This window comes from Diceros bicornis, chromosome 15, assembly GCF_020826845.1.
Source record: "Diceros bicornis minor isolate mBicDic1 chromosome 15, mDicBic1.mat.cur, whole genome shotgun sequence".
Classification (NCBI taxonomy): Eukaryota; Metazoa; Chordata; class Mammalia; order Perissodactyla; family Rhinocerotidae; genus Diceros; species Diceros bicornis.
The window spans coordinates 17867013-17880040 of NC_080754.1; the positions used below are offsets into that span (position 1 = coordinate 17867013).

Below are 13028 nucleotides of genomic sequence, written 5' to 3' on the forward strand. Positions count from 1 at the left end.
CAGACACATGAGCCCTGAAAACTCCTTCCTCCCTGTCTCTTCATTTCCCTTGCTTTGGGGTCAGGTGCGACAACTATGACAACAGTTGGGAGAAACTCCATTTAGGTAGCGAAGGAACAAAGAGGTGGCCTCCTGTGACTTGAGAAGGATGTGACTCTCTAACAGTTCCTGTGGGTCTGCTTCCTTTTGCTGAGGCAACTTCTTGTTCGAGCCATTAGTCATACTTCTTCCCATTCTGACCTGTGAAATGCTTTGGTTTTTATTTATTTTTAAATTTTTTTCTTTAAGATTTATAGGTTTAGCTGAACTTGGGCTCTGCATGAAAAATGAAGTTTACATAGTTTATATTATGTACATAAACTAGTGATTTACATTGATTCACACATGATTGGTGCCTAATTTATTAATCAGCACACAGTATGCAAATGCGCTGAAAGGAAATCAAGATTTTAAAATAAGTTTTCCATAATATCCATAAACATTTGCGCTGGTATAAATGTTAAACCTAAACCTAATGTTAACAGCAGCTTCCTTGCCAAGAGGAAAGTGATATACATTGCCGGGTGAAAACGAATTCTTTCTTGAATTTCAGTTGGGCACATTTGACAACATAGCTACATGCAAATGAGAATACGTAGTTTACTTCTCTTCCGCTAGTATGCACATAAATGTAAACTCCATTTTGCATTTAGTGAGATGTTTACAGATATTATGCCAACCATGATGGAAAATTTACATCACTGGGGCAAATGCAGTCTTTGGAGGAGAAATATTTTAAATACTTAAGAAAGGAGGATGCGGTGACCTGGATTTGCGTTTCTTAACTCAGGGTCTTCTCTCACCATTTTTGTGGTATGTTTAACATTTGTCTTCAAAATATTAATCATCTTTATAGATCAGATATAGTATTATACTTACATTTCTAGAAAAGTGATAGTTTTTGGGAAGCAAGACTAAATCCAGGCTAAAGGGTTATGAAGATGAAGAGAAAAATAAGGCAGTGGTTAATCCGACCGAACATTGTCCATAAGCAAATTCCTCTTAAATAAATAATTACAAAGTGGAAAAAATGGGGTTTCATGTCTTTCTAAATGAAGCATAGCTCTCTTTTTTTAACCAAATTCAGTACTTTTCTTCCCTTTAAGTTTAAACCATAATTCTAGATTTGTCTTATAATACATACAATATTGTAAATATAGCATCTGTAAAGATAAGATTAAAAAAAATACATACACATATATATTATTTTTCCACAGATAATTATTCAAGGCCCGAAAAAACAAAATGAGAAATTCTGGGAGACAAGCCAATAGACAGTTAAATTCCAACCAACCTGGGGATGGAACTTGTGACTCTGGGGTAGTTAGGAAGCTAATAACAACTCGGTAGGTAATAACTCAGAAACAATTTCATGCTGAGGAGTTTAGTTTTTGTGTGCAAAGGAGGTAAGTCCATTTTTGGAGGAGAAACAGATTTTTGTTTCTGTCCTCCAAGAACATGAAAATCACGAGTACTTTTACAAGGTCTCTATGAATAGCCCAGTTGTCTGAATATGCAGTAAAAAAATGCCCCTGGCACGGGAGAAGTCTGACTTGGAAGAGAAGGCAAAGTTTAATAGGACAATTCTTCCTAACAGTAAAAGCATCGACTTTTCCCTAAGCCTTAGTTCTTTTAGGGCAGAGGGATTTTAGGTCTCAAAACAAGTAAGATTGTTCCTCAAACAAGGCCAAACTTTCTGATGAACAATTGCACAGAGCATATAATTCTGCAGTTGAAAAACCTAGGATAGCTCTCATTCTTCAGGAAGTGCCCTTGGTCAAGGTCATTTCTGCTTTTGTTAACTGAAAGTAGAGTCTGAGATTTTGTTTTATGAATGGTGGAGTTTCATTTTGCATACAGAGGACATTAAATATATTAGCCGTTCAGATTAACTGATGCATTTCACTCCTCTCAGTGTATTGTTTCCAACCAGTGGCTCTTTTCAGTGCAGGGTTTCAAGCTTTGATTACCAGTGGACAAGACTCTTGAAGGGATTTATAGCAATATGATGAACTAAATTCCAAGAAGTCCCATGTTCAGACTCAATCTCTTCGTGTCAGTCCTCTGATCCCTCACCATGTCCTTTTTTCCTGACCTTTCTCCAAACTATGTTCTCCATTCTTCACATTGCTTAGAGACATTCTCAAACCTATGAGATTTCTGGGGTCAACGTTTGCTCTGAAACAGGAGCCAGGACAAATTTTTAAAATTCCCAGATCCTGCCAGAGATATATGCAAACACCACAGTATTCAATATATGTTTAATTATGTTTAATATATGGTCCATTATATTAAAACTCAGGGAACAAATGGTGCTGACATGGCAAAGACATTCCTTTCCATGGAAAATCTCCTTTCATAAAACTAAAACTTTGTCCTTATGATGAGGTGGAGACAATATGAAATCTAGGTGTATGATTAAAATCTGTGATGTGCCCCAGGGATCTGTTCCTGAAACTGATACTAAACTGAATTAACTCCTGTTGCTATTCTCTTCTTATATATCTTTAAATTAGCATGCCCTCCTCTAAAGCTTCCACTTAAGAATGTGGCTGGCCCTTCGATATATGGGGAACATTTATCATCAAGGATGATAAGCTTTTATTCCTGTACTAAAAAGACCAAACTGTTAGAGAAATTCCTGATTGTCGATGGACTGATGCTGCATAGGAATATGGCTCATTTTCCCTATATTTCAGTAGCTACCTCCTTCAATAAGAATTTCTGTCCTCCGCTAGGACCTGTCACAAATACATTTACCCATCCCCAAGCCCAATTTGTCCTTCTGTTTCAGGTCTAAACTGCAAAATCATGAAAGGCTGATAATAAACTTCTAAAACAAATAGAAACCCCTGGAAGAGATTAAAAATGCTACTTATTAAGGAAATCATTCCTTTCAAAGAGGAGACTCAGTGCAGAGTCTTTAATTAAAATCTATCAAGAGAAATTTCAGATCTTTCTTTCTTTTCTTCCTTCCTTCCTCCCTTTCTTTCTTTCTCTATTTCTCCCTTCCTACCTTCCTTCCTTCTTCTCTTTCTTTCACTCTTCCTTCTTTATTTTTGATTTACCGTTATAAAGTTTCCTGTTTTATATTATGTGACAGCTATTTTCCCGGTTCCAAAACTTGGTGAGGTACCATATTTGGCTCTGCTGAAATACATTCAATTATGACCTCAATAATAATCCTCTATTCTTTCATAAACTAAGCCACTTCCAATGCCTCCTATAGTCTAAGTGAAAGCTATCTTCCTGACAAAGGTATCTACACACAGAGAGCCAGTTCTCTCTGCAAGGCCTTTCCTAAGAAACACCTTCTGGTGTTGTGGTGATGCCAAACTTTGTGGTATACATACAACTTCTGCCTAAATCATTACAAGTTTCCCAGCTCTTCTGGTTAAGGAACAAACTCACCTTTCAATATTAATGGCAAGATGACTCTTATAGATGTAAACTTAAACACCGTATACCCACTGTACCTTTTTCAGGAGACTAGAAGCCAAAAGTGAGCACGGATGGTGGAATATAATGCCATTCCTAGTGGCCTGGCTTAGGATAATGATGGACTACTATGAACAATGGTGCCACAAAAATCATCAGTGGAACAGAAGGGGGATAATATGGGAAACCAAATAAAGAATTAGCCTAGAACACCAGGACAAAAATCTGCAAAGGTGCACAAGGAATGGATTCCTTTTTGTTATGGTCAATGCTTTGTATTAAAGCTCTGACAGTATATCTACAATATGAGGAGGGACTTGGACATCTGTCTACTTTTCCTGCCCTGCTCACTCTCACTATCTTCTCTCACTGTCTTTTATCTGCAATAGGAAACAATCTCTGCTCAGGGGAATCCATGGAGCCAATGTAGTGTTATTTGAAGATTTGGGAGGAGGCAAAACAGGGCTGCTCAGGATCTCCACGTGGCTCATCATCCTTTCATTGGGAGTTAACTCTTGGAGACCTTTCTGCTTCTGAGATTCACTCAACACATGCTACTTGCTTCTGCAGCAGAGCAGGACTAAACCTGCAAAAAGCCAGGAAATATACGAATTCCTCAGACTCACGAAACTAGAGTGAAATCAGAAGTCTTCTCTCCCAGGTCACCTCATCCATGTCACTGATTCTTTCTACTGTTTGCTCACCCCATCAATAGTAGGCACTTTCATTTACAGTGATATTCTGAGTGACTCTCGACTGGGTTCTGATGATTGGACTAGGAGGAATATGAGGTTCTGCCCTTAGAAGGGGCAGAGCTTTGTCTGAATACACACTGATGTCATGGGACAGCCATGGATGGGGGGAGGGACTCTGGTGCTTGCCTCCTTCCCCACCAGGTCCCTCAGCAACTTGTCACAGCCGCATCTCACAATTACAATGCGGGACAGTATCTACAGCACAATGAGTCTACGTACACATGGACCATTCCCTTGGCATGCTTTAGAGAGAGACACACACGCTCACACACGTGCACCCACGTAAGAGGGAGAGACTTGAGCACGCACGCACAGTGGAGAAAATTAAAATGGCACTTCCTAGCATTTGCGGCATGACTAGTGCTGGGGTGGGTGGGCGTGAAGAGAAGTGGGGAGGTGGGGATAGAGGGGGAATATCTGGGATGGAGGTAGGGGAGATAGAATGCACTGGAGGGGGAGGAGATGGTCTTAAAAGTTGGAGAGATAGTGGAGGCAGGAAAGCCAGATAAAGGCTCAACACAGGACTCCCGCATGTATTCCACTGATAGTGTGAAATGGCTACAAGTCAGCTCAAATGAAAAACAGAATAAAAAGATGATGGAAATATAAATACCAAAGGCAAGACCTTATTTTTTCTTTCCCCACAGATGAAAAAGGATGAAGGAAGGATAAAGTGTGTGTGTGGGGTTATTATCCATCTGGTACCTCTTCACATGTCTTATTTTTACAACATCTGGATGTCCTTAGCACAATGTAGTCTTTATACAGCATACATTTGCTTAGATATACATATATCCTGGTAGAACTTTTCCCACCCTGAATTATACTCAAATTTTTATTGACAGACTTTAAAATTGTTTTAAATGTTGTATTTTCTTCGTTTTCTTATTTCCCCCTTCATTTATAAACACACAGAGCTGTGAAATCAACGGTCTCCCCCCATCTCGCTCTCTCTCTTTCTGTATCCCGTGTGACGCATTTTTGTGTGTTTTTTTTTTTAATTATTTTTAAATTTTTATTCTATTAACATTTGCTGAGAAGGCAGAGCAGAGATGCTGCCAGCAGCCACAGTGGTACGGCCAGACTGATGGATCCGTTTATTCCTCTCACCGACCCAGGTCCTGCAGTGCAAAAGAGAGAGAGAAAAGAGAATAGTTACAGCCAGCCCACTCTATGTTACAGCCAACTGCTGATGGCGTCAGAGGTAAGATGGGGCTGGGTACCAGTGCCTCAAAGTCAGTGCCCTTATGTACAGCCCAAGAAGGGCTCACAATGTTTCCTAAATCCTTCTCCTTAAGCTATAAGTATCTAAAGGGGTATCATCGGTTGAAGCACTTCTAAATACAAAATTCTGCTGCTGAAGGAGGCTCTAAATTGGCTATCACTGATGTGGCTGTTGGTGAAGCAGGCTTCCCTTCACCCAACCTCCTCTTGCATGCTCTGCTCTGCACAGCACTGCGATGCCAGCACTCAGGATTCCAGACTTTAGTGAGGGTCCTTCAGCAGCCAGACATGGACTCCTCCAGCTGATTCATCACAGCATCTCCACCAACAAAACATGGAACCAATCTGTGACTCTCATTTCTCGGGGGGGAGCAGTAATTATTTATTTGTTAATGGGGAGGGGAATTGTTTCAAAGTAACACTTATGGCTGGGTGGCTCCTTGGCTGCAAGGTAGAAAATAAGTCAACTCATTGTAGAGTCTTAAGAGGCAGCAGGGGGATCATCTGGTCCGAACTCTTTTTTCATCTGACACTTTAAAAATCAAAAGCAAAGACAACAACAACAATAACAGACAAACAAACAAACCTAGAGAGGTTAAGAGGCAAGGCCAAACCAGAAGCAGAACTGAGACTTGAATTTGCTCAGAATTCAACCTGGAGTGGCAGTTTGTGTGTTTCCCACGGCCACCCTAGCATTCCCAGTGTGGACATGATTTGGAGGATGTAGGTGTGGATCTAGGAGGGAGATTGGAATGGAGAGCAGAGTGGAGAAGAGATTCGTGTGTTGACAGAAAGAGGAGGATTGGGACAGAACATCTAGGCCTGAAGAGCCTGTCTCCTATGCTTTGTTTGTTCCATTTTCTCCTTTTGTATAGTTCTGTTCCTATAGATCCATTAAAAGAAGAAAATAGTATTATTTTTCACAACAAATACTTTTGGATTTAGGACTGCATGCTTACACAATGATGTTCAAAAGAGAAATTTATGTGACTAAAATTATGGATCACTATGAAGTTTTGAGGGCACACATGCAGATCACTGTGTGTGATTGAGTGTACATGTGAGTGTGTGTGTGTGTGTGTGTGTGTGCATGTGTGTTTAAACTTATGGTGGTTTGCAAGTGCAATGGAAGCATCCTCTGGCATGTGAATGTGTCCAAAACTATCTACAAATACACCAGATTTGAGTAAAATAACAAGAAAAATGTCAAATTCAAGAATGTTCTCCTAATCTATGTTTTATGTAAATAATAACAGCAACAACAACCAAACAAAACTAACAATTACATAGCACTTACTACAAGGCACTGTTATAAACGCTTTACAAATATAAGCACACAACACGCTATGGGACAGGTGCTATAAAGAACCTTGTTTTACAGTGAGATAATGTAGGCACAGAGAGGTTAAATCCATTGCACAGGTTTACGCAGCTAGTAACAGAGGAGCTGAGGTTTTTACCAGGTGGCTGGCTCCATTCTTTGCCTGTCACCATTGCAGGGTGAAGTCACACAGTGAAGGGGTGCTGGGGAGTCTCTTGTCAGACATTCGGCAAATGAAATTTGGGTTTGTTTAAAACAATAGCCAGAGCAAACAGAACAACATGGAGGCATCCATTATCTTTGAAAAAAATTATTTTCAATAGAATAGTTTTGACTAGAATGCCTTCTTGAGAATATTAAAAACATTACGTAACATAAAAATATGAATATATACAAACTTTGAACAGCATAGTTATAGTACAAAAGAAGCTTTATTACATGTAAGGCTATGGAAATACAGAATAAACAATTTAAATATTCAATCAATCAATTCTTGAATATTCTAAATGGCTAGAGGATCGTATTAATAGAAGGCACTTTAGCCACATTCAGGTTCGTGCTTTTCATGAGGAATTGAGGTTCAAGTAGATTATGGCTCCTGCACAAAGCACCCAATTCCTAACTGTTGACCAGGCACTAGAATCCAGGTGTTTTGAGTCTCGGCTCCACGCCCTTCCTAATCCACCCCTCCCTGATCCCCATTCCCACCATTTTTGGCCCTTTGGGACCTTTAAGCTCTCTTAATGGTCACTCCCTAGGGCTCCCAGCCTGATGGCAGTGTGTTTCCTGATCATTTTAGTTCCTCTAGATGCTTTAGATGGCATGAGCTCTGTGGCACATTCGTTGAGATTAATGTGTCTGTGAAGCGTCCAAAACAGAGAAAGACTACACACGAATTGACGCCATACAGGGTTGAGCAAAAATGATTTGTTTTTCCCTAGGGATAGTGTGAAACAGGAGGTTGTCAGAAAGAGTCTAATTCTGCCTATTTCCTTAATCTCATTTTTAGTGCTGGGACAGGCTGGATTATCTTTCAGACATCTTGGAGTTGAGTGGTACCTGGGGAAGGCTAAAAAGCCCACGCTTATCGTTTTATTTGAAGAGTAGTAAATACTTGAGAAAGCAAAAATTCCACCACTGAAAAATATAATAAAGACATATATGAACCTAGGTAAGCATGTTCGCATATAACATTCTTGCTAATGTATGTACACACATATATATGCAGATACAAACAGAATTGTGTTACATACATATTCATATAGACACATACGATATCCACACAAATTATTGGCCTTTTAATACACACAGTTGAGAATTATGTTACTTTCACGTGCTATTCTATGTTATCTATAGGGAATCCCAGTATGACTGTGTTAATAATCTTCAATTTTATCCTTAACAGAATTGTTATTACATATTTGAAATGCATTTTGTGGATCTGTTAAAGGTAGTTTCATCTCTATCAATTATTACTTATTAAGTGCTCTCATATAGCTATTTGATGTGCTTATATGACTTGCTCTTTTCATAATTGGTTTTGAGAGTAAATAAATAGGCTTGAAAAAATGCAAGGGTAAATGGGTGCTAGTGGGGGAATCATCACAAGTGTGTATGCAATTATAGATATATACGACTGCATAGGAGACTACTTCAGTTAATGGCTATTTCAGGGAAGAATAATCAGCAAAATCATTAATTATGTTTTAGTTCATAGCTATGAAATTTCTGCTTATTTGTGGAAATGCAAATGATAAATCTTATTTCCCATACCAGATGGCCAGGCTCAGCAAGTGCTTTTATATACTGACAGAGAAAATGAAAGCAAGAGTCTGCAAACATAAATTAGCCTTAAGAATAGATGAGCAAATAGAACCACAATTCAAAAATTGCTACATGTTTTTCATATAAGAGACAAAAATCACATCTCGGTATTTAGCCACATTCTACATGTGTGTATGTGTGTGTGCACACACTTATATGTGTGGTCTCTAGTAAACATTCAATAAATGGTAGCATCATCGTTATTGTTATTAACTATAGAAGTTTGGATTACAGAAAGGCATGAAATACCCCTGAATCAAAGGCATTGGTTTGTGAATTGGGTCAAGGCTTTTAATGTTTGATCTGAAGGGGCAAAATTCAGCTGCGGCAAGATTGGGAATCTTGAGTTGACACACAAGTTCAAGGTTCTCAACCCCAGGACAGAATGGTGAGATTCTGTATCAAGGTGAATGCCAGACCTCACTTGGTCATAAGGATGCTTATAAAGGGGAAGTTGTGATTAAGGGCAAGATTGATAAAACATTCTGAAATTGCTGGATATGAGAATTTTTTGGCAAGTCTCTACACTATGAATCTGATGCAGGATGGTAGCCCAATTGATTCGTCTTTCAGTAAAATCTCAAAGAAAGGACAAGTGATTTTTCAACACTTGCTCTAGAGATCAAGGGCTTGAGACACTTCGTGATTCAAACCTGGCCAACACATTTCTGTTGCTTTTCCTGAGTACTTGGGGCTCATTTCCTGGATTTGGGACTAGATTTATTCAAAATAATGATTAATCACAGCCTCAGTGGTCCTTGGGCATTCCTTTCAGCCACTAATGAATTGAGGTCAATTGTAATTTTATTCCTGTACATAGTTCAGCCATACAGGAAAAGAAGAAAGTCCCGGCGAGTTTAAATTTGAATTCTTAGAATTATTAAAGGCTGACTTAGTAACTGAAAATAAAACAAAAACCTAAACAATATACAAGACAGTTAAGTGAAGGAAAAAAATAATCTCCTAAATCTCTCTTAGATATGCAGACTAAGATACATCTGTGTCCTGGGAAGCCATGTTTAAAGGAAAGCCTGATCAGACAGACTTTGGCGCCACCTACTCTCCATTTTCAGTCAGTACGGCTTCCTCTGGGCGAATGAATTGGGAATTAAAGCCTATAATCTTCAGGCTGGAGCAGATTAGAAGACGGGACATATTGATGTTTTCTTTGAGCAATTTCTCTTAGAATTAAATTTGGGCTCCTCCTGTGTAATTCTTTATGCATTCTCTCCCCTCTCTATCAAGTGAATCTTGGGTAAGGCTGAAGCATTCTCACAGTAAAGTTGGAATTACATCTTTTCAATCAAAACAGCATCAAATATTTTGGCATGCAAAATTTTGAAATGTTAGGCGAATACTTAGAATTCCTTCAGGTGACACTAGGAATTTATCTAGATGGTCTTTGAAATTAAAAAAACAACAACAAAACCCCTAGACCCTATTTCTCCATCCACACTAAAGCCCTGAGGTATTATGTGTTCCACTAACACTAGACACTTAAGATTCAAATGTAATTGATAATCATGGCATTGGGGAGAGGAGAAGGGCTAAAGACGACAGTATTTTATACCTTCTTGCCCCAAATGACCTTGGTCCTATGTATATATTTCTGGTTGCCTCTTCCGTGCTGCCCTCTGTGAGGACTTGCAAGAACTGGCCATAAACAAGGTGCTGGCTCTTTCCTAGGAATCAGCAACAAAGTGTCTATAATCTCTGTGGCTCTTGGTCACTGGTAGGGTCTAAGTCCCGCAAGAATCGATTTTCACTATTGAGAATAGTCTTGGTTGTTTCATCCCCTTTGAGGCTTAGAGAGGCTATAAAACAATTATCCATCCAAGCCGGTGGCCGTGAGGACTTAAGGAGGGTGGTGTCTGGCCACACAGATTTCTCTGTGGACCTGGTCTGGGGACAGACACTGTTAGAGAGTTCTGCTGGACTTGTAAAGAGGGCATCTCAGGATTGGTCATTGTTTGCATCTTAGGGTCAATTTCATGAAGCTTTAACTTTTGATTGTACTGTCTTTGTAGGAAAAGATATGTGGATTATGAGCCTCATGGCTGATGGAGATATGTGGGGCAGTTGGAGGGCACAAAAAGGCAGTTCCTGGGAGATCCCAGCAGCCCGGGTGTATTGCAGAAGGGAGAGGGTATATGAAGACCTGCGAGAATGCTGAGGCAGGAGGGAATGTTAAATGTTCAAGTGCTTCAGTTTAGAAGACCCTGCTCTATTTCCTTTAGCAATGTATCTACTTGAATAGCCAACAAGGGATGATAAAGTAGGCTCTATGTTTCTTCTGAGAGCCCTGTCATTGGGCAGTGGACATTTCCAAAAGTGCAGCTCTGCAAGAATTAACCATGGACATTTAAGGAAAGTGTGGGGTGGGAGATAACTTGCTCAGTTCCAGAGATTTAAAAATGAATAACCATCAAGAGCAATGAAGGGGTCATGGGTTGCATCGGAGATTTTTGTGAAAGAGAAAGTTCACAATTTGGGAAAAATAGTGGCAAATGTGTTATGGAAATTATTATCACAAATTATTGAGATGAAATAAACTCAAGTGTATAAAACCCCAATATATTGCTGTGAAATCTTAATTCTAACATATAGAATGTAATTGGAAATAAGAACCATACCTTTTTGCTTGAAGTGCACGGTGGTGCCAATTTCTAAAAAAGAAACATTTAGCAAAACAAAAACAGATAAAAAATTCTTTATCAATTGAGAATAAAGCACAAAGCTAGTCCAGCACTTTCCACTGAAAGGAGAATGAGAGAAAAGGTGGAAAGAAAATTCTAATAGGAACACATATTGGTGGAGATTGAGAGAAAGGCACATGGAAAGATTGTTTTGTTGGAACAAATATTGTGCAGTTGGAGGTGGCAAAAACAATTTGCACCTGCAAATACTTGATGTTACATGTTGTGTGTGTAGACAAGTACAAGAACTCTGAGTTTGGCGTGTAAAAGGACCCTTGACTGCAATTTAGAGAAATGATAGAGTGTCTGACTCCCAGCCTCATCCTACCATTTTGCCCCTGGTTTGCTCCACTCAAGCCAATGGACCTTCTTGCTTTTCTTCTATCACACTAAATCCATTCCAACTTTAAAACATTTGCACTTTCTTTTTCATCTGCTGGGAATGCTCATCCCCCAGATCACTGCATGCCTCACTCAGTCACTTCATTTATATTTCTGCTGAAATGTCACCAACTCAGGAAGGACTTCTCCCACAGCCTTATCAAAAATGGTGCCCTCTGTTACTTTCTATTCCTTTACTCTAATTTCCTAATATTAATAGCATTTATCACTACTTGGCATCATGTTATACATTTACTTATTTGCTTGTTTAGAGTGTCTCTTCCATTAGCATATATGCTCTATGAGGGCAGCAACAGTGTATATCTTGTCAACCATGGTATCCCAGGTGCCTAGAGTAGAGCCTGGCATGCAGTAGGTATTCAATAAATATTTGTTGAATGTATAAATAAATCTCAGGATTGGAAGAACTCATATAGGTCAAATACTTGGATTCCCTTTTAAGTATCCTTATCAACTAAACTATAATACTCTTAGATCTTTAGAAGTAAATAGGGAACATTTGCATAGGATACCACTTTGAATCTCAAGATCAGCTGAATCGTTGGTCAGACATAGGAGCCCAGACCATGGCTGTGGGATATGGATTTTCTTCTCTGTGAAGATCAGAAATAGCCTTGCATCCCTGAATAATATGCTTTCATTAAGGAAGTAAAGTGACGGGACTCTGAAGCCAGAGAGAGCCTTTTGAATTGAACATCAAGTCACTTCATTATCCTCCTTGAAACTTGTTCATGCTTTCCTGTGGCTTCCAGGATAAATACCAAAGTCCTTACCATGGCATCCACAGCTCTGCCTCCTCACATCTCCAGCTTCATCAATGTTTATTATCTCTGCATTCCAGCCCACAAGCTTTCCTTTACTCTCCATGGTACCATGTTTTCTCTGTCACAGGGCCTATGGCCCAATGATATCTCTACTGGAAATCCCACTCATCCTTCAGAATTCAGTTGTAACTTCCACAGGGAAGTCTTCCTTAGTCTCCTTGGTAAGATTAAGTCCCTTTATTATAAGCTCTGGTCTCCATAATGCTCATCTCAGTTTTAATTTCCAATGCATTTGCCTGAGGTTTTGATTAACGCTTGTCTTCACTACTGGACTGTGAATTCCATAAAAGCAGGGCCTATGTCTGTTACTGCTCCCTGTTACAGCACAGCCAACTCATGAAGGCTCTCTGAATGCACAATGGGCCAAAACAGAGGATCTAGAGTCACCGAAATATGAGGAAAATCAATATATGCCAAGCATCCTCTTAACAGAGGATCTGAGAGTCCATTAAAACAACAGAGAATCTGGGTAGCTAAATTCTTTATTCTCTGATTTAGCACAAAG

General features: G+C 39.4%; 1 protein-coding gene across 2 annotated transcripts in view; it reads right to left on the reverse strand.

The window, feature by feature from the left end:
* Positions 1–2993: 2993 nt before the first annotated feature.
* Positions 2994–13028, reverse strand: part of LSAMP (limbic system associated membrane protein) — a 589224-nt gene continuing 579189 nt past the window's right edge. The window contains exons 8-9 of one of the 2 annotated variants that reach the window (XM_058555837.1): positions 11235–11267; positions 2994–5353 (exon numbers count right to left, since the gene is read on the reverse strand). In XM_058555837.1, coding sequence (XP_058411820.1) covers positions 5256–5353; positions 11235–11267 — 131 coding nt within the window. In that variant the 3' untranslated portion in view covers positions 2994–5255. The remainder of the gene's footprint in view (positions 5354–11234; positions 11268–13028) is intronic. The other variant, XM_058555836.1, reaches the window with a different exon arrangement.